The following is a 17,166-nucleotide window of genomic DNA, read 5'->3' as shown; positions in this document are numbered from 1 at the left end:
TCAACCCACTGTCCAGAGTCAGGGGCAAAAAACACTTAAACTCAACCATCTAATCATTCTCTTCCCGCACGCAAAGCTCGCACTTAATAATAGGTATGTTCCCCGGATGGCGTGTGCCAAGGGGGAATAACGCATTGGCCCTGTGATGTTTGTCTACCTGTATTCAGGAAGGTAGGCACTTGAAGGAGCAATCAATTTTGGACTCGGACCCCTCAAGTTGACGTTTCTTACTATTATGAAGCTAGGTCTAAAATCTGACATTGGTTTCCGTTTTCAAAACCATCAAGCCCCAACCTCCCTCGGGTCGATGGGGTACTCTGCCTATCCCGCAGCGTTCTGTCCTCCACCTAAGAGGAGGAAGAGAAGGAGGGTATAGCCGCTCAATCGGTGAAGTTGGCAATCAATAATTCAGTACGTATTTACATGCCAAGCTATCATCCCATGGGAGATGATAAACAAATTATTACCCCACCCATTTCGGGAGGATTAATTACCTCGAGAAGACATCCTTGCTTACGGAATTCCCCCTCTCCCACCAGCCAATGATGAATCACCTCACTTTTCGGCGTGGGCATGTTTCTCAGCGGCGGGCGGGACAGACAGCGCGTAGGCGTCGACGTGGGAGGTGGCGAACTTGCGGGCCGGGGTGCGGTTGGCGAAGAGGATGTCGAGCTCCTCGTAGGTGCGGCCCTTGATCTCGGGCAGGCGGAAGAAGGCCCAGACGAAGGTGAGGAAGGCGGTGCCGCCCCAGAAGAAGCCCGACTTGCCGCGGAGGTCCCAGGCGGTCGAGTTCTGCATGTAGCTGTAGAGCACCTGAGAGACGATGTTGGCGACCTGGTAGGCGGTGCGCGCGAGCACGACGGTGAGCGGCCGCAGCCGCACGCTCGACGTCTCCGAGATGATGCTGTACGCCAGCGGGCCGACGGTGAGCGAGTAGGTGAAGAGCCAGAAGATGCACAGCCCGCCCGACGGCCACAGGCCCCGGCGCCCGGCCGAGACGTCGAGGATGCCGATGACGAACAGCACGGTCGAGAGGATCCCCATGCCGGTCACGTAGAGCGTCCGGCGGCCAAAGTAGGTGATGAGCCACCAGGAGCTGTATTAATTAGAAGAAAGAGTCAGGAACGGGACGAGACGATCAATTATCTGCTTGTATAAAGAAAAGAAAGAAAAATGAAACAAAAAAAAATGGGAACGAGAAAGGGAGGGGGCAGGGGGGTGGAAACGTACAGGACGGTACCCAGAAACCCCATCCCCTTGGCACCGAGGCCGAGATTAAAAGCGTTGTACGTCTCCATGCCGGCGGTGGTGAAGAAGTAGGTCGGCGTGTAGGCGAAACTGCTTCCCGAGAGGATCTGGCCCATGAAGGTGAGCATGCAGATCTCGGTGCGGCGGAGGTCGACGCCGCGGAAGCAGTCGAGATAGGTGGCCCCCTTGGTCACCTCGGACTCGAGCTTGGTCGTGTGCACCATCATGGCCAGCTGCGCGCCGATCTGGTCGTCCGTCTTGTCGCCGCTGAGCCGCTCGATCGACTTCCTGGCCTCGTCGAGCCGGTCCGTCCGGACGAGGTACCAGGGGCTCTCGGGGGCGAAGTAGGCAATCACCATGATGGGCAGCGGCCACGCCCACTGGAGCGCAAAGGGGATCTTGTACGCCATCTCGCCGACGATGGGCAGGCAGCCTCGGAGGACGCCGCTGGCCAGGAGCTGGCCGATGGCCCAGCACAGGTTCACGTACGTGGTCAGGTAGCCGCGCAGGTTGGTCGGACACACCTCGGAGGCTGGAGAGAGAGAGAGAGAGAGAGGAGAGTAATTAAAAGACGGTGTCAGTCATTCTTTTATCTGGATGAAAGCGACGGGATGGCGTCTGCCTCACCATATGCGGGACTGAGAGTGGCAAAGACGCCCCAGCACAATCCGCACAAGATCTGGCCGCCCACCAAAGTGGCAGCGTTGGGCGCGAAGAAGACGACAAAGATGAATGCGTTCAGGAACCCCATGGCTCCGATCATAGACCAGCGGTAGCCGAACTTGGACGCAAAGTATCCGTTCAAGAGACCTCCTGGGAGACAAAAGGAGGTCGTCGTTAGCGCGAGAACTCCTAATAATTAGCAGCAAGCCCGAAATAATTAATACGCACCAAAGATGCCGCCGACGGTGCTGGCCATGTTCAACCCCGTCTGCCACGGAGCCGAGACCTGCCAACCGTCCTCTTCTCCATAGTAGTGTCCAAACTTCTTGGCGAACTCGGGGTAGGCAAAGAAATTGCCCATGAGAATGGTATCGTAACTGGAGCCAATCGCGCACTCCGTTAATTAGCGGCGACAAGCCCTCACAGTCGTGGATGAGGGGAAGTGGATGCAGGGACAGTAGAAAAAGGGGAGAAAAGGAAGGAAAAGAGAGCACAAAAAAAAAAGAAAGGGAAAAAAGAGGGTCAGGACCGGACCATACCCTTCCATAATAATCGACAGCGAGATCAGGACGGACCACAAGACGGCCTTTCGATTCTCCCGCAGTGCCTGCATCAAGGTCTGGGCGTGCTCCTCGTCGGTCGCCTGCTTCGCCTGCAAGATGGCATCCTGCCCCAGCTTCTCCTCGAGGTCCTGGTCCACCACCTTCTGGTGGTGGCTGACCTGCACCGTTGCCGTCGTCATAGCAAAGCTTTCAGAGGGAGGAATAAGGAAAAACGAGATATTATTTAATAAATGAAGAATCCAGGCGCCTTTTCTTCTCAGTCCTGACGGTACCCTGAGATATTTATTAATTAACTCCCCCCGTGATAATTACGCCTCTTTCTTCTCGTTAACCACAGGACGGCGAAGTGATGAAGGGGGAGATGATCTGCAACCAAGCTGGAAGGCTCACGGCGGGTTTTGCTATATATAGTGTACATCATCCCTACATTGTTGTATACATACACTAATACATGCGCAATGGAAATCCGGGGAAGTTGGGGTAGCCCCCCCCCCCCCCACACCCCTGTCAAAGCCATGGGACTGGGAAGGATGCGGGGGAATGCGACTAACATGGGATGGATAGTGTATGTTGGTGCATGCTCTGGGGCACCCTTGGGCTATTCGGCTACTCTAATTCGGCAACGCGGTCCAAACTACCCCGAGACTTGGAAGGCCAACCCGCATCCGCCCATGTCGAGATTGGTCCGGAACCGTCCTCCCGCTCCGGTCGCTCGGGTTTGATGTTCATTTTCATCCACCACTAAGAGCGAAGTAGCAAGCAATTTGTGTGAACATCCCCGACGCTAGCCAACGTGGGGTCCCAAAGGATTGAGAGGGGAATAAAAAAAACTCTTGAATGACGACTTCTCGCCCAGTTTTGTCTCTAATAATGATATTAATACGCTGAACACATAATTAAGGGTCGATTGTGGCTCTGTGACCGCCGCTCTTCCCAGCGGTTGCGGATGCCTTTATAGCATGATAGGCTATGCAGGTATGATAGGGCACCTAGATCGGGGGTTGTGATGAGACGTGCATGTCCCGCACCTCAAAATTGTGCAGATTGATAGAGTTATTAGTTTAGGCTCCTGCCCGAATTGGTTTTCTGCTTCTATTACCTAGCCTGTCCGCTTTTACCTCTTAATTATTTGGTAAGGCGCCACAGGTAAGGGTTTCAGGAACGCTCGCCTTGTTGCAGAAGTGCAAAGTCGAGATAAGAGAATATTATATTTTTGCCTTGAGATCGTTATCTGACTGTTGAATGAGATGGTTTAGCGTCGCCGCACCTTAGAAATGATTGACACAGCTTTAATCATAACTAGGTACCTACTAGGTACCTGAGTGTTGCAAGTCTCTTGCCAACTGACGTGAGGATAATGCCCTACCTGACCCCAGGAGAAGGCTAAAATTGACCTGGATATTCTAAAGCTCGTCTAATAAGACTGCCATAATTACATCACGAAAAACCACGACTAATTACTTGTTCCGTAGTCAGATGACATGATCGGTCGAGGCGAAGAGCACAGGACGGGATTGAAGAGAAATATATATCCGGATATATTTAGCTATGAAATTTCATAATGAGCGGCCCAAGACATCGCAGTGGATTGCTGTTCATGTGTGCTTTTGCCACGGGTTTTAGCCTCCAGAATGACCCAGCAAGTCTGATGAGACATGCTGGGGTTCCGGTATAATAGGCATCTTTTGACAGCAGACAGCAGATGCTCTATTAGAGGCCGCTCCAGGGAGTTGCTTGGTTCCCTTCCGGCTTATACGCAGTGGGGAACACCAGCGATCGACTCGCAGCGACCAGTACCGCAACTGGCCGCAAACTCTAGCCGCCCGTTGCTGCAAATGTAGATAGCGTCTTGTCCGTTTCTGTAGCCGCATGCGTATTGCCCTATGTGACGGTAATCGAGTTAGCTTGGGTATACTATCAGTTCCTTACTTTGATATCCTTCTCCCTTTTTTGTTCCACTTGCCGTTTCCATTGTATGTCCAGGATTGCTCTGTGGAAGGGATTCTCACCAGGAGTGCAGGCTGTGGCGCTAATCGGGATGCTCTGTGACAACACAGATGGAGCCACCCCAAGAGCGGCAAGGGAGACAAAGGTCGCGATCGTGGTGAGTTGCATCTTTTCTTCGAAGGCCGCGGTTGGCAGCTGGGGCAACGCCAGTTCTGTGCGGTGCTTGAAAGTGTTGATTAAGGTGAATGGCCTGGAGAAGAAAAAGAGAGAGAGAGGTCGGGATCACGGCGCTCTTGGACTGTTTATGTACATGATCTGTACTCGCCTAGCCAACTGACGAACGGAACGGCATCGCAGTCAGGTCAGCCTCTCGAGTGCAGATTACTACTCCGTATACGGAATACGAAATACTACACTAGTTCCTGCAAGTAAGAGTCCGGGGCTCCTGCTGCTCCGCGGGATAGTCCAAGGTCTGCATCCAAAGCGTGGCCCGGCCCACTCCCCTTGGGCCGAAGACGATGAGATTTCGTCGGTCCTAGCTACTCTCATTGGGAACAAGTAGGGCGGTGGAGAAGAAAAATGGCCGAAATTAACTATGGAGTAGCTTGCAGTAGTACTGTAGCCTCGATGACAGAGCAAGTCGAAGAAAAGCCTGCAAGGGCTTTTCAGAGACGAGTTTTGTGTTGCGTGATGGGTTGTAGTTGCTACCTATCACGCAGTAGTGCTTAGGAGGTAATTAATTTAGAGTGGTAGTTCAGCCCTACCAACTAGTGTACTCCTACCCTAGAGTAAGAACTAGTAGAATAAGGATCCGACCCGACTGCGACGTTTCATTAGTATGTACCTAATCCTAATCAAGAGTACATTGTAATTCTTCCCTAAGCACGGTATGCAGTACTGCACTGGTCCCAGGTGATCGGTCCGTGGATCTCACCTTCCTGCTCATGGTAGGTAACTAGAACAGGATATATGAATCACGGCTAAGCATTCTTCTGTCACATACGACCATAGGCGCCAGAAAACACGGGATCCCGTCTGCTCTCCCTTCGTTAAACTGACGACCGCTGGACTAGTACTCAGGTCGGTGACGACTGGGGAATCCCCAGTGTTGTATGTTTTTTTCTTTGTTTATTATTTTTTCTTGTTCTCTTCTTAGCCCTTTTGACAAAAACTGAGTTATCCGAAGTTGCGCTGAGTGAGATTGTAAGGGTGGTTGTGTGTTGTCATACCTAAGTCCCTGTTGGGGACCAAAATCTATAATATTACATGCAGCAAGAGAACCCGGAACTCTCCATTTTGGGACAACCTTGTGCCCAATGGTACCAGGCCCCTGCAAGCTCCGCAGCCATCCCAGGGAAGAAGTGATGATAAAGAATGGAGACTGACGTGAGAATATCTGACACGATGTAACATACTCTGGTAGTTATCCTCCACTTTTACCGCCTCTTCGTCCGCGGACCTCCATTGTGTAAGAATCAGGCCGGGCTTGCTCCAAACATCTCTTTTTGGAACAAGCTCTATGGATCATTTGTGGTTCGTTGAGTCACCACGGTGTTGCGAGTGCATCCGGGACTGTCCTGGAAATCTAGGTAATAGTTAGATTTTCAAGCTTTGGTGTGACCTTTTTCATGTAACAGTGTCACGACTCGCTGCCACCACCAAGCTGCATCGGGTCGGTATCAAAGGGGCAAAAAAAAAAAAAAAAAAAAAAAAAAAAGATAAACTAAGCTGACATGGCGAGGCCGAAGCCTGGACAGCGACGGTGGCGGACGCCCACACTCCTCTCCTCGCGAGGACTGACTGTGCGCAATGGCAACGCCTCATATCATTGCGGGCGCGGCGCGGGAGACAGAGCAAACTCTCAGCGAGGTACAGTACTAGCCACGGAGCCCGCCAGCTTGGGGCAAGCCCCTTACTCCGGAGAGAACCCTCCGAAATACTTGTAAAGATTGCCACGACCATCTTCGCCTGTCGTCGACGAATGTTGCCAACAGAGTCCTGCGTGCATGGCACTGTCCGAAGGTCCATGTCGCAACCATGTCCATGTCAAACTAAACCTAAAACTCTAAATCAATTGAAGGCTTTCCCAGAATGGCACGACGAGGAGCGCCACCAAGGGAACGCAAAGGTAAAAATTACTTCGTTTTGAAGTCGACTGAGATAAAGGGTACCCGGAACGACTGCTACCTAATTATTTCGGAGACGGCATCACTCTGCCCCTGACAGCACCTCTTTGAAGAGAGAGTACTGATGTTGAACGACGGACACCAGCTATACGGCTCTGAAACCGCCATGAGATGCTGGTGCGCCAGTCCGTTAGTTATGAGAAGGTGGAAGAACTAACAGGTGCATATGCCAGTGGCAACAACGGCCAAAGAAGAAGACATATATTTTCTCGCTTCTGCCCATGCAAACCACCTCAGATGGAGAAATCCTTGTACGTCCACTTCTCTGTGACCTTGGTCTTGGCCTGCTTCCTGAACGGAATCTTCCTCCGCGCCTCCACCTTTCCCCTGATCAGCATGCTGCGGTACCGGTCCTTCAGCAGGTTGCCCTCAGGCTTGAGCAACCGAAGAGAATCTTGCAGCTCGTCGGGCAACACCAGCTCCAAGTCTTTCTCCGGGAGCTTGATCTTGCCCAGTTTCTTCCGCCGCAGCTCAACGTCGTCCGTCTCCTCTTCGCTGGGGTCGCTCATCTCGATCTTCTCCAGCGCCCTCTGGCGCTCCTTCTCCTCCACCTCGCGCACAATCTGCTTGATGCGGTCTTCTTGGGCCCTCTTCCGCTTCATCGCCGCTTCGTGTTTCAGTCTCCGCTCCTCCTCCTTGCGCCGCTTGATCCTGTTCCTCTCGGCTTGTGTCTTGCGCCGTGGCTTCTTGGCCTTGACGACCGCCTCCTCAGCCGCGCTCTCGAACCCTTCCCAAGAAGAGTCATCCTCCCACTCTGAGAGCTCAGCCCGCGCCTCCGCTGCTTCTGCCTCTGCCGCTGACCGCGCCGCCGCCTCCATCTTGATGCGCTCGGCCTCGAGAGCCTCCAGCCGCTTACGCTCTGCCTCCACGGCCTTCTCGCTCTCCTCGATCAGCCGCTCCTGATAATCGGTGAAGGTGGGATTGTAACTGTGCCCTCCCTTGGGTTTCGGTACCGCTGGAACTGGCTTGCCGCTAGCCGCCAGCGAGATGGGCCGTTGCTCCAACGTCTTCGGCTTCTTTATCTTTTCGACCTTGGGTAAAAAGAGCTGATCCTCTTTCTTTGGCTCTTCTTCCGGCTGCGCCCAGGGGTCGTAAGTTGCATCTTCGACCGTGACCGTCGACTCGTGGTGTCCATCGGCAACCTTCTTGATCCGTGCAAGCTCTTTGTGTGTGACATAGGTAGTCCGTTGCCTCTTAACGGGAACAATGCCGTCTGTGGTCTTGTCGCCCGACCGCTTGCGCATTGGCACGGCTGGTATTGCCGACCGCTGCGCGATGATTTCGTCCGCCTTCAGCCCCTTTTTGATGTGCTTCGGGAACCGTTTCGGAAGCTCTGGGTCGCCTTCCACATCGATGGTAAAGAGTTCCGACGAGTCCTTCTCAGCGATGACACCCCTGCGAACCAGTTAGGCCATTGCTTTGCTCATCCGTCGCTCAAAGCGTACCCCTTGATTATCTGGTCGTTGAGCTCCTCGAGACCCTGTTGCACCTCGGAAATATCGACATTTTTGCGCCAGGCCTTCTTGCCTTTCCTGGACGGTTGCTTGTGCTGTTGAGGGGCGTCCGGATTCCCCGAAGGAGCTTTTAAAACGGGCATTTTGGCTGCTGAGGAACACCGAAACCGGCAATGTTTGGACTTTCCTGTCCTCGAATGTTTGTCGTGCCGGAACGGAGTTGCTGTCGTGCGCCTGAGCAGCAAGCAATGCTGTGGGGTCACCCTCAAAATTTCGAGCGGATAGGGACCGATAAGATAAGCTGGGCTGCAAAACAGATCAGATCCATTAACTTTAGTGTAACTCCTCACTTTGCACTAACCCACCCCGTCCGTGCCAGTGGCGACGACCCAGCTGTGCCGGGGCAGTCTCGTTCATTGGCAGCTGGCAGCCATGGCGGCAACCCAATACTCGCGTCGCCAGCCAGGCACCCCTTTTTGAGGGCGCTGGAGCCACGCGAACTGCCCGCCAGGTGCCAGCTCGTCCGCCAAATACCGATCGATTTCCGCCCCAAATACTTTGAGCATACCTTGCGCCGGCCAGTGCAAGAGGATAGTCGGCCCTGGAGATCAATACCAAACCAGACACAGCATAGAAAGTACCACCAGCATCACACTGTTTCCGCGCCGTTCATCGCCGCCTCGGAACCCCTCGGCGCATTCTCGAGAACAGCAACACCCAACGAGCCCGTCTCCAACCCCGGTCGATCACCAACATGGCGCAAGCAGGAGCTGGCGGGTCGTATAGCAACCCGCTGAAGAAGTTCAAGTAATGTCCTTCGTGTGACGTGCGTGCGGCTGGACCAAACGTTCTAATACTGCGCCTAGGCTCGTCTTCCTTGGGGAACAGAGCGGTATGCGATTCGAGACCGGGGTATCAGATTTCGAAAGAACCACGTTCCACTAACACCAAACTGTAGTCGGCAAGACATCACTCATCACACGCTTCATGTATGATTCGTTCGACAACATGTACCAAGCCACCATCGGCATCGACTTCCTTTCCAAGGCAAGCCTCGAGCCGTCTGACCGACGACGCATCGCAACAACAAAAACGCTGACCAGGCCTGTCTAGACCATGTACCTAGAAGACAGGACAGTGCGGTTACAGCTCTGGGACACAGCCGGACAGGAACGATTTAGGAGCTTGATCCCGTCCTACATCCGGGACTCGAGCGTGGCAGTAGTGGTCTACGACATCTCAAGTAAGCCCCGCAAACCCCCCCTCCCCCACCCCCCGCCCTTTTTGGCTCGAAAGGTTTTCACACTCCCCATGCTGACCGGACACTTTCTTTCCCCCATCGTTCAGACGCGAAGAGCTTCCAAAACACACGAAAATGGATCGACGACGTGCGCGCCGAGCGTGGGAACGATGTCATCATCGTGTTGGTGGGCAACAAGACGGACCTCAACGACAAGCGCGAGGTGACGACGCAGCAGGGCGAGGAAGAGGCCAAGCGCAACAACCTCATGTTCGTCGAGACGAGCGCCAAGCTCGGCCACAACGTCAAGACGCTCTTCAAGAGGATAGCCCAGGCCCTCCCCGGGATGGAGGGCACCGACGCTGCCGCCCAGGCGTCGAGCCAGATGATTGACGTCAAGACGCCCGCCGCCCCGGCACCCCAGGAGGGTTGTGCTTGCTAGATTGGACGTGTTTGTTCGGGAGATGGGGGAAGTTCATAGATGGGAGAGGTCAAGACGGAGATGTCTGCTTCCGCTGGAGTTAAGACTTCCGTCGGCCACCGTGAAGATGGCAGAGCAGAAAGGGGATGTGGCGGGTGCGTTTGCATCAGCGTTACATGAATCTAATAATATGTACTCAATAAACCTCTGTTTCTAAAGTTCCATGTGCACGCGCACACCGCATCCTGTATTCCTGGGGCGAGAAGGAAAGCCGGCAGCAGCATTTGGCTCTCGCTCCAGGCGTCACAAAACCCGAGAACAAAACAGAATCTCACAATCACCGGTCCGCCCGAGTATAAGTAGCCAACGTTTTTCTTGCCGTCCTCGATCTTAGCCCCCAGGAGTATCAAGCATGCGTAGCTGATCACAAGTCGTGGCTGTAACAACTATCCTCCATTAACGCCAATTTCGCCAATTTCCCAACCAATGGTGTCTATGAGTGGCACACAACGGGTCAACGACGTGGGGACCACTAAAACTAGGGGAAACTCGCAGAAGTTGAGCCCTTCAAAGCTGTTTCTTTCCCCTGGCGAGTCCGAAAGCGATGATCGGCAACGGTTGCCAATCATTAAAAACCTGGTATCACCAAATACGGGGTGACAACGGTGTCTGTTACCGTGGCGGTATCTGGACCCAAGGGAAGCAAGGTAGAGATGGACCGGTAAACGGCGCCGCGGAGTGTCGGCATCGATGGTAGAAATCTCCTCAGTCGGTATCCATCCCGTCGTCGTTATCGTCGTCGTCCGCGTCGTCGTCGTCGTCCACGTCCTCGTGCATATGACCAGCCGCCGACTCGGTGATCTCCTCGACCCCACCGTCCGTCCGCACCCTGAGCCTGCGCACCTCGCCGCCAAACGCCTTGGTCTTCTTGCTGGTGCGCAGCTTGGCCAGCTCCTCGCGCTCGAGCTCCTCGACATCGACGCCCCGCTCGGCCGCCAGCTCGGCCAGCCGCCTCTTCTCGCTGCCGCGCAGGCGGGGCAGCAGGTGCTCGTTCTCGGCGACGAGCTTGCGGGCGGCGGCGACCTCGCGGGCGCGCTTGCCGGCCATGCGCTTCTTGTAGAACATGCGCTCGCGGCGCGCGCGGATCTCGCTGATGCGCTCCATGGCCTTGAGCGTCTTGGCCCAGAGCTCGCGGTCGTAGCGGACCGGGACGTTGCGCCGGGCCGCGAACTGAAGCGTGCTGTCCACCACCATCTCCTTGCCCGCGTTCTTGCGGTACGCCTTGGTCCACTTGAGCTTGCGGGGATTGCGTTTCATCTTGAAGTTCTTGTGGCACTTGGAACGGCAGAAGCGGAAGGATTTGCCTTGGGAGAGAGAGAGCAAAGTTAGCGTCCTCCGTCTCTCTCGTGCAATCGGGCCCGCTGGGAAGGACAAACCGTCATTTCTCATGAATGTAATGCCCTTGCTGGGCCACGCGGGCCTCCCGCAAAAGAAGCAGTTCTCGACACGCATCTTTCTGCTGGGGACCGGCAGTCGACTTCGAGGGCTGTCGAGGTGTTTGGGGTTTTGTCGTCAACTGCACAGCCTGAAAATGGGGTTGCTGCAGGCCTTGATGTTCCGAAAAAAATTGACCGCCTTTGCGTTTAGGTGCAAGTAAAGTGGGGGGAGGTTGGCACCCCACCGCTTATCTCCTGCAATCGCTCGCATCCCAGGGTTAGGGTATACACTAGTTCACTCGTCTCGTCAAATTGTTCTCGAGAGTTGAATCACACTTGAAGAGACGAGTCCGCAGAGGCTCAAGCCGGAAAGCCTCAATCCCGTCTCGACGGTACGCAATAAATCTGGCAATGTGGCTGCCGTTCCCAATGACACATTTCCAAACTGTATATACACCGGAAAATGTATCGTGGGATCACTTTCCGCTGCCGTAACACTCGCACATTGCGAGTTCATCAACAAAGAGAAAACTAATTGGCGTAAACAGATTCAGTCAATTACCAGATAGCAGTTCTAATGGTGAGTCCTTGTTCCCATCAGGTTCGCATTCCTCTGATCCTGAACTTCACCGGTTAATAAATGTGGCCGCATTTGAGGCAGCTCTCACTCTTCGCAGACCTCAAATGCCAAGAACACACCCCTTGTTCATGTTGTAGGCAGCTGGGCTCTCGCGACATTGATTCAAGGTTGTTCATATATCGAGGTAGGCATTTTGTAACAGACAAGGCAGGGAACGAGAAATAAGGCTTGAGATGCTTAGTGTGTTGAGATCGCATGAGTCTTATTCTATCTGATTGCGGTGCCATTGTGGCTGGAGTGGTTTGTTCCTCTTCCCCAGAAGTTGGAGTCGTGTTTCCAAGCAGTCCAATCGAATCAGCTCCGGGCGTTATGTGGCCCCGGGCAGCTAGGACCATTCGACGGAAGATGCTAAAAATCCCAACATGGCTATGTTAAGCTGCAGAAACAGCTAGAATAGTGTCACGCAACTGTATGAACATCGCCGTTGAGCTTCAAATACGCTAAGGACTCAAGCCATGCGCACGCGAGCAAAACGTCCAACGGAGCGGCGTCTCAAGCTTTCGCACTCCACCAGATCCACTTCATCGCGGGGGTGGAGTCTGGGGAAGTGGAGCTTCACAAACGATCGGGTCCACCAGTTCCTTTACCAACACACTAGCGCGCATCAATGAAGCGACCCTGAAGTCGAGCTTGATATCAACATGGAAGATTAAGCTTTTGGTCGACGATGTGATGAGATTGTAACTTGAAACAAAGCGAGGTTGTACCGCATGGTCCACGGGGTGAAGGAATCAATTGATTCAAAGCAAAGGGACGGGGACACCCTGGCAGCAAGTGCCCATTCTTCCGCTTCCCTCTTTGGATGTGCCACCGACATGGCGCCATGTCTGGTTTCGAGTCAGGGAAGAAGGACCAAGCTTGACCGCAGACGGAAGAGGTGTGATTGCACGCTGACGTCCACTCCCGGCCATGATTGGCGCTGGGTAATACGACGACGGTTACCCCGCTCCGCTTCTGGCCGCTGGGGTGTGATTCGAGGCGCTGGCGGAAGACGCCCCCTTGCAGATGAACGCGACTCTTGGTTCTTGAAGAGGCAAACCGATTGTCTTTCTTCAGTTGTCCGACAGCTGGCGGAGCTGTATGTTCCAGCCCATCTGTGTCGGGTAGTGCCTGCCCGAGTTGGCCATCCAAGAATAAAGGGACAGGCGTGCCCTCTTTCTCCAGCTTCTCCTCCTTGTGCAACACACCAACATCCCCAAGAACATTGCTGCTGCCATCAATCAACAGCCAAACATCCAGACTTCTGCCGTTCATCACCGGCCATCTTCCAAAGTTCAATTTTCTTCGGGCTTCGAAGAAACAAAGTCGAGTACTGCGGCGGCACAGCTGTTTGCAAGGTACGCAAACACTGTTATTGTTTGGGCATGTTGCCTCCATGTCCCTGCTCCTAAGCATACCCCGCACGTTGCCACTTCTTGCTGCTCGCCCGTTTTGTGGTCCATAACCATCGATGCCTCGTCAACTCGAGAAGAACTGATCATCTAACAGCTGCCAGTCAACAGCACCATATTACCTGTTATAACTCCATCTACCGTCAACATGCCTGTTCGCATTCCCGCTGCTACGAAAACCGAGGTCTTCTGCATGGGCGCTGCTGGCGTCACCGGGTTTGCGCCTTTCTACCTGATGGCCCCCGGCGCCGAGGAGCGTCTGTCTCGTCAAACCGTCAAGTGGGCTCCCAGCTGGGAGCGCAACATCACCTTTTTCAGGAACCCCGTTGAAAGGGGCATCCAGCGCATATCGCCGCCGGTTGAGCGGACTGTCAAGAGGATTGAACACGGTCTTCCCCTCGAGAAGGCAGCCAAGAGGACAAACACGACCCTCAGGAGGAACTTTGAGAGGTTGGGCTTCAAGCCTACCTGACTGGATCTTGATCCAATACAACAATGCCACAGAGATAGCATGATAAACACAGTTAGAATACTGGATGGTTGGATTGCTCAACAACACAAGATGATTTTCGAAATCTCTAACTCGGTGTTGCGAAAGTCCTAGGAGGGAACAGATGCCATCTTTCCACGGATCCTCCATGGTCAGCTGTCTTTCCTTCCTCCTGTTGACGACCTATCGATGGTGACAGCTACGGGAGTGCGGTACTTACGGTGGCATGGTTCGCAAGTGGTCCCTTGCACCACGAACCGGCGAAGAGATGCCATCAGGTCGACATCCATCTCGGTTCTTGAACGTTGAGGAAGCTCTTGACAACCGCAAGGCTCCCTTAGCATCGTAGGTATAGATCCAATGGACAACCTCGCTGTGGCAGGTTGTTTTTTAAGCTTGTCACCAACACCTCCTCCATCCCGAAAGGTTGGATTTGACATCCCTACCCTCGTCGCCGTCTCCTCCAAGTACAATGTCTTGTCTTCTCATCCTCTACAAACCCAAGCAGGACGACCACTACACGGTGGAGAACGCAACGCAGATTGACAAACAGCTGTTGAAGTGCTCCAAAGCTGGTTAAGGTAGCGTGGGACTTCACTCAAATTTTCTTATATGCCTTTCGAAATTGCCTCACTTGACATCATGAGCACTTTGTCGACTTCCTAAGTCGTTCATAATTGTCATTTTCCTCCAGTTTAGCTTCAGCGAGAAGGATTCGCCCCTGATATTGCCCAAAGAAGGAAGTTGAAACCTAGCGGGAGACAATTGAATTCTCGATTTGCCCACAGAGATACCAAAAGATGCATATATTCTCCATCGCTTGTTGTTCTAGCGAAGTTTGACTCGGACATTCTAAACATATCACTGTTTTCATATCCTTCTTGGTGATAACGCCGCTTCTTGAAAAGTGGGCATTGAATCAACAACATGCAAACACAGATAACGATCTGACGCCTCATTTTTTTGTAGATTAAGACGAAGGACTGTCTCCTAGCTTTGGATCGTTGAACACTAGGTGGCGCTCGTGCAACAACTCATATCAATGCACAGATTAGATGCCAGAGGATTCCCGTGCTTCTGGCGCTTGTTGAAAACAGAACGACTGCCCCACCTGTTCCCCTCTGGTTGCAATATCACCCACCGAAAGGTCTGGTTCCCGAGATAGTGATGCCGTGCAACAAGCTCTGAGCGTCCAATGTGGACAAGGTAGTCGTTGAGTGTGAACAAACCAATGGGCAACACGGTAGGATGGATATGAGCTGTTTGAAGAGGTCATTCATCACGCAGCATTGAAGACTCCGTGTGGAGCTACATACATAATGTTACCTATATACAAGATCGAAAAATGAACGCACCGATGTTAATGTATTCCGTACGCAGTACGGAGTAACTACATCCGTAAACTACTTACACTAGAGGTTGTTATCTGCCAAGACTAAACGTTGCCTGATTTGGGGGGGGGGGGGGACTAATTTCTCGCCTATAGTGTAGAGTGAGCAGGTACCTTACGGAGGACGGACGTACTTAAACTCTAGTTACTATATAACGCATCCGAGTCAATACTGAGAGAGCATCGGCAAAGTGCTGTACCAACCAAAGTGGTGTCGAAAGCGCAAAATTTCGCCAGTGCGTCTTTCCATTAACATGACTACTGAATGACATCTGATGTCACTGAGGTGAGTGCCGTCAAGATGTTTGGCCAATTGGACCTCTAAGGAGTTTGCCGCTGGCTGTTGCGTCAGGTGAGTGCCGACCAAAAATGGCTGGTGTTGAGCTGAGACAAGGTTTTGGCCATGGAGTGGAGCCCCAGGGGCAGCCAATGCCGTGCCCGCATGTGCTTGCAAAATTGGTTAGCCACCAACAGCCAGCCCTTTTTGGGGTTGACCTGTGTTTGTGCCGATGCATCCGATGACCTGATGGCCAGCGTCTCAGTCGACTCCACCACCGCCCACCGCCAGAAGGTTGACGGGTCTCTCGGGGTCCTTTGGGAAAACAAGACACCTTCAAACCAGCGATTGAGATGGTTCGATCTTCAAAACATCCACAACAACAGTCCTAGACACCGGCGAAAATAAACCCGCAATATGCCCTCAGCGTCGAGGCGATCCTGGCGATGGCTGCCCAGGCCCAAGGTGCGTTTCAACCTCCCACTTGCTTCCTAAGAGAAGAATTTGCATCACAAGATTTCGCTGACCAGGTTTCTTATGAAACAGTCCTTTCTCGGCTTCATGTCGCTTCAAACTGGCACCGAGCTGATCTCGATCGCGCTCGTCTTTAATAAGGCGACGGCCGTCTACGGCGTCCTCACGCTCTTCACGGGCTACTCGCTCTCGGCGCTGCAGGTAACGGCCTACCTGTGCTCGCTCTTCGTGCTCGCCACGCTGGCCGTCTGCGTCCCGCACATCCGCACCCAGAGCCCCCTCCACAACCTCGCCCTCGCGTGGGTGTACGCCGTCGACTCGCTCGTCAGCGCCGCCTACACCGCCGCTTTCGCGACCAGCTGGTACTGCGCAGACATCCACGACCCCAAGGGCCCCGCCGGCGCGGCTCCGGGAGATGCGGCCGCGTCGCCGAGCAACGGGGAGGTGCAGCTGGATGCCGGCCAGGCGGCCCAGGCCGAGGCCGGGACGGGAGCGCACGACACCGCGGCGAGCCTGGTCCTCGTGGTCGCCTTCACGCTCGTCCGGGTGTACTTCAGCCTGGTGATCGCGGCATACGCGCGGATGGTGCTGCTGCGGTTCGTGGACGAGCACATGGGCGAGTCGGAAGAGATCGCGGACGTGTCGCCCGACCCCTTTGCCCTTGGAGCGCCCCTTGGCGAGGGATGGAAGGGTAAGCTGGGACGAGCAATGGTCTCCGTCGGCAGAGGGTATTGGCTGGGTGGCAGGAAGGAGGATGAAGAATGGGCACGGCAAGTCAATTCCAAATTCAGGAGCACCAGGGAGTGAAAAAAAAAGAAAAAAAAAAAACAATATGCCGCAGTGGGGGGATGGGTCGGTCGTACGTGTCTACTTCGGATGGGGGTCAATCACAATGTCCAGCGGTTGGAAGGGGTTGCATGATAGGTGGCGTTCTTGGGATCTTGGGAGGCATCAGCAGCGTCAGCGAAGGGATAGAGGGACAGCTCGTGATTTGGGCTATGAGCACATTTGCATCTGACGATTTGCAAGCAATGTAATGTTTATTAATCGAGACAAACTACACATAGCTGGAATTGCCAGCACTTCCAACCTTGTTTGCTGATTATGTTTGCTGCTGGAAGCCTTGGATGCTTGTGTTGACCACCAGTGCCGGCATACTCCTCGGGACCCTTTGCCCGGTCGGCGGCTCGGCGGCTGTCGGCCGGCAACGTGAGAAGCTTAAATACTGCAGGCCAGGAACTCGGCGTGGGAGGTTGAGGGAGTCGGGAAGCACGAGATGGGTCATCGAAACCCCCGAGTTAGCCCTCTTAACAGCACGTGCAGGGAATGCCACGATAATTTGTTAG

General features: G+C 53.8%; 8 protein-coding genes across 8 annotated transcripts; 3 read left to right on the top strand and 5 right to left on the bottom strand.

Moving 5' to 3' along the window:
* Positions 1-555: 555 nt before the first annotated feature.
* On the bottom strand, positions 556-2,524 carry MYCTH_58642 (sugar transporter-like protein; the record flags this gene model as incomplete). The annotated part of the gene is made up of 5 exons (XM_003665725.1): positions 556-1,096; positions 1,231-1,780; positions 1,876-2,061; positions 2,140-2,288; positions 2,451-2,524. The coding sequence occupies 5 exons, from the start codon at positions 2,522-2,524 to the stop codon at positions 556-558; spliced, it is 1,500 nt and encodes a 499-aa protein (XP_003665773.1).
* Positions 2,525-3,985: 1,461 nt separating this feature from the next.
* Positions 3,986-4,663, bottom strand: MYCTH_2309782 (uncharacterized protein). Its single transcript, XM_003665724.1, has 2 exons — positions 4,484-4,663; positions 3,986-4,355 (listed from the first exon to the last, which is right to left on the bottom strand). The coding sequence occupies exons 1-2, from the start codon at positions 4,587-4,589 to the stop codon at positions 4,225-4,227; spliced, it is 237 nt and encodes a 78-aa protein (XP_003665772.1). The 5' UTR covers positions 4,590-4,663; the 3' UTR covers positions 3,986-4,224.
* Positions 4,664-5,363: 700 nt separating this feature from the next.
* Positions 5,364-5,546, bottom strand: MYCTH_2068429 (uncharacterized protein; the record flags this gene model as incomplete). The annotated part of the gene is made up of 1 exon (XM_003665723.1): positions 5,364-5,546. A coding segment is annotated over one exon (183 nt), but the record flags the coding sequence as incomplete, so codon positions are not given.
* Positions 5,547-6,506: 960 nt separating this feature from the next.
* Positions 6,507-8,311, bottom strand: MYCTH_2309781 (uncharacterized protein). The gene is made up of 2 exons (XM_003665722.1): positions 8,053-8,311; positions 6,507-8,002 (listed from the first exon to the last, which is right to left on the bottom strand). The coding sequence occupies exons 1-2, from the start codon at positions 8,202-8,204 to the stop codon at positions 6,841-6,843; spliced, it is 1,314 nt and encodes a 437-aa protein (XP_003665770.1). The 5' UTR covers positions 8,205-8,311; the 3' UTR covers positions 6,507-6,840.
* Positions 8,312-8,721: 410 nt separating this feature from the next.
* On the top strand, positions 8,722-9,844 carry MYCTH_2309779 (uncharacterized protein). Its single transcript, XM_003665721.1, has 5 exons — positions 8,722-8,868; positions 8,928-8,953; positions 9,020-9,108; positions 9,175-9,304; positions 9,409-9,844. The coding sequence occupies exons 1-5, from the start codon at positions 8,816-8,818 to the stop codon at positions 9,741-9,743; spliced, it is 633 nt and encodes a 210-aa protein (XP_003665769.1). The 5' UTR covers positions 8,722-8,815; the 3' UTR covers positions 9,744-9,844.
* A 52-nt stretch (positions 9,845-9,896) lies between these two features.
* On the bottom strand, positions 9,897-11,315 carry MYCTH_117681 (uncharacterized protein). The gene is made up of 2 exons (XM_003665720.1): positions 11,159-11,315; positions 9,897-11,086 (listed from the first exon to the last, which is right to left on the bottom strand). Exons 1-2 carry the CDS (start codon positions 11,232-11,234, stop codon positions 10,488-10,490), a joined length of 675 nt encoding a protein of 224 aa, XP_003665768.1. The 5' UTR covers positions 11,235-11,315; the 3' UTR covers positions 9,897-10,487.
* A 1,630-nt stretch (positions 11,316-12,945) lies between these two features.
* Positions 12,946-13,934, top strand: MYCTH_2309773 (uncharacterized protein). Its single transcript, XM_003665719.1, has 2 exons — positions 12,946-13,135; positions 13,301-13,934. Exon 2 carries the CDS (start codon positions 13,338-13,340, stop codon positions 13,659-13,661), a length of 324 nt encoding a protein of 107 aa, XP_003665767.1. The 5' UTR covers positions 12,946-13,135; positions 13,301-13,337; the 3' UTR covers positions 13,662-13,934.
* Positions 13,935-15,551: 1,617 nt separating this feature from the next.
* MYCTH_2309770 (uncharacterized protein) lies at positions 15,552-16,978 on the top strand. The gene is made up of 2 exons (XM_003665718.1): positions 15,552-15,811; positions 15,893-16,978. The coding sequence occupies exons 1-2, from the start codon at positions 15,764-15,766 to the stop codon at positions 16,625-16,627; spliced, it is 783 nt and encodes a 260-aa protein (XP_003665766.1). The 5' UTR covers positions 15,552-15,763; the 3' UTR covers positions 16,628-16,978.
* Positions 16,979-17,166: the final 188 nt, after the last annotated feature.

This window comes from Thermothelomyces thermophilus, chromosome 6, assembly GCF_000226095.1.
Source record: "Thermothelomyces thermophilus ATCC 42464 chromosome 6, complete sequence".
Taxonomy (NCBI): domain Eukaryota; kingdom Fungi; phylum Ascomycota; class Sordariomycetes; order Sordariales; family Chaetomiaceae; genus Thermothelomyces; species Thermothelomyces thermophilus.
This window is presented reverse-complemented; position numbering and strand designations above follow the sequence as displayed.

Coding starts and splice junctions, on each gene's coding strand:
- MYCTH_2309782 (XM_003665724.1), bottom strand. CDS start 4,589: ATGCAACTCACCACGATCGCGACCTTTGTCTCCCTTGCCGCTCTTGGG. Junction 4,356..4,483: donor CGCCACAGCCTGCACTCCTG/GTGAGAATCCCT, acceptor ACCGTCACATAG/GGCAATACGCATGCGGCTAC.
- MYCTH_117681 (XM_003665720.1), bottom strand. CDS start 11,234: ATGCGTGTCGAGAACTGCTTCTTTTGCGGGAGGCCCGCGTGGCCCAGC. Junction 11,087..11,158: donor TACATTCATGAGAAATGACG/GTTTGTCCTTCC, acceptor CTCTCTCCCAAG/GCAAATCCTTCCGCTTCTGC.
- MYCTH_2309781 (XM_003665722.1), bottom strand. CDS start 8,204: ATGCCCGTTTTAAAAGCTCCTTCGGGGAATCCGGACGCCCCTCAACAG. Junction 8,003..8,052: donor AACGACCAGATAATCAAGGG/GTACGCTTTGAG, acceptor ACTGGTTCGCAG/GGGTGTCATCGCTGAGAAGG.
- MYCTH_2309773 (XM_003665719.1), top strand. CDS start 13,338: ATGCCTGTTCGCATTCCCGCTGCTACGAAAACCGAGGTCTTCTGCATG.
- MYCTH_2309779 (XM_003665721.1), top strand. CDS start 8,816: ATGGCGCAAGCAGGAGCTGGCGGGTCGTATAGCAACCCGCTGAAGAAG. Junction 8,869..8,927: donor AACCCGCTGAAGAAGTTCAA/GTAATGTCCTTC, acceptor TACTGCGCCTAG/GCTCGTCTTCCTTGGGGAAC. Junction 9,109..9,174: donor GCATCGACTTCCTTTCCAAG/GCAAGCCTCGAG, acceptor AGGCCTGTCTAG/ACCATGTACCTAGAAGACAG.
- MYCTH_2309770 (XM_003665718.1), top strand. CDS start 15,764: ATGCCCTCAGCGTCGAGGCGATCCTGGCGATGGCTGCCCAGGCCCAAG. Junction 15,812..15,892: donor GATGGCTGCCCAGGCCCAAG/GTGCGTTTCAAC, acceptor CTTATGAAACAG/TCCTTTCTCGGCTTCATGTC.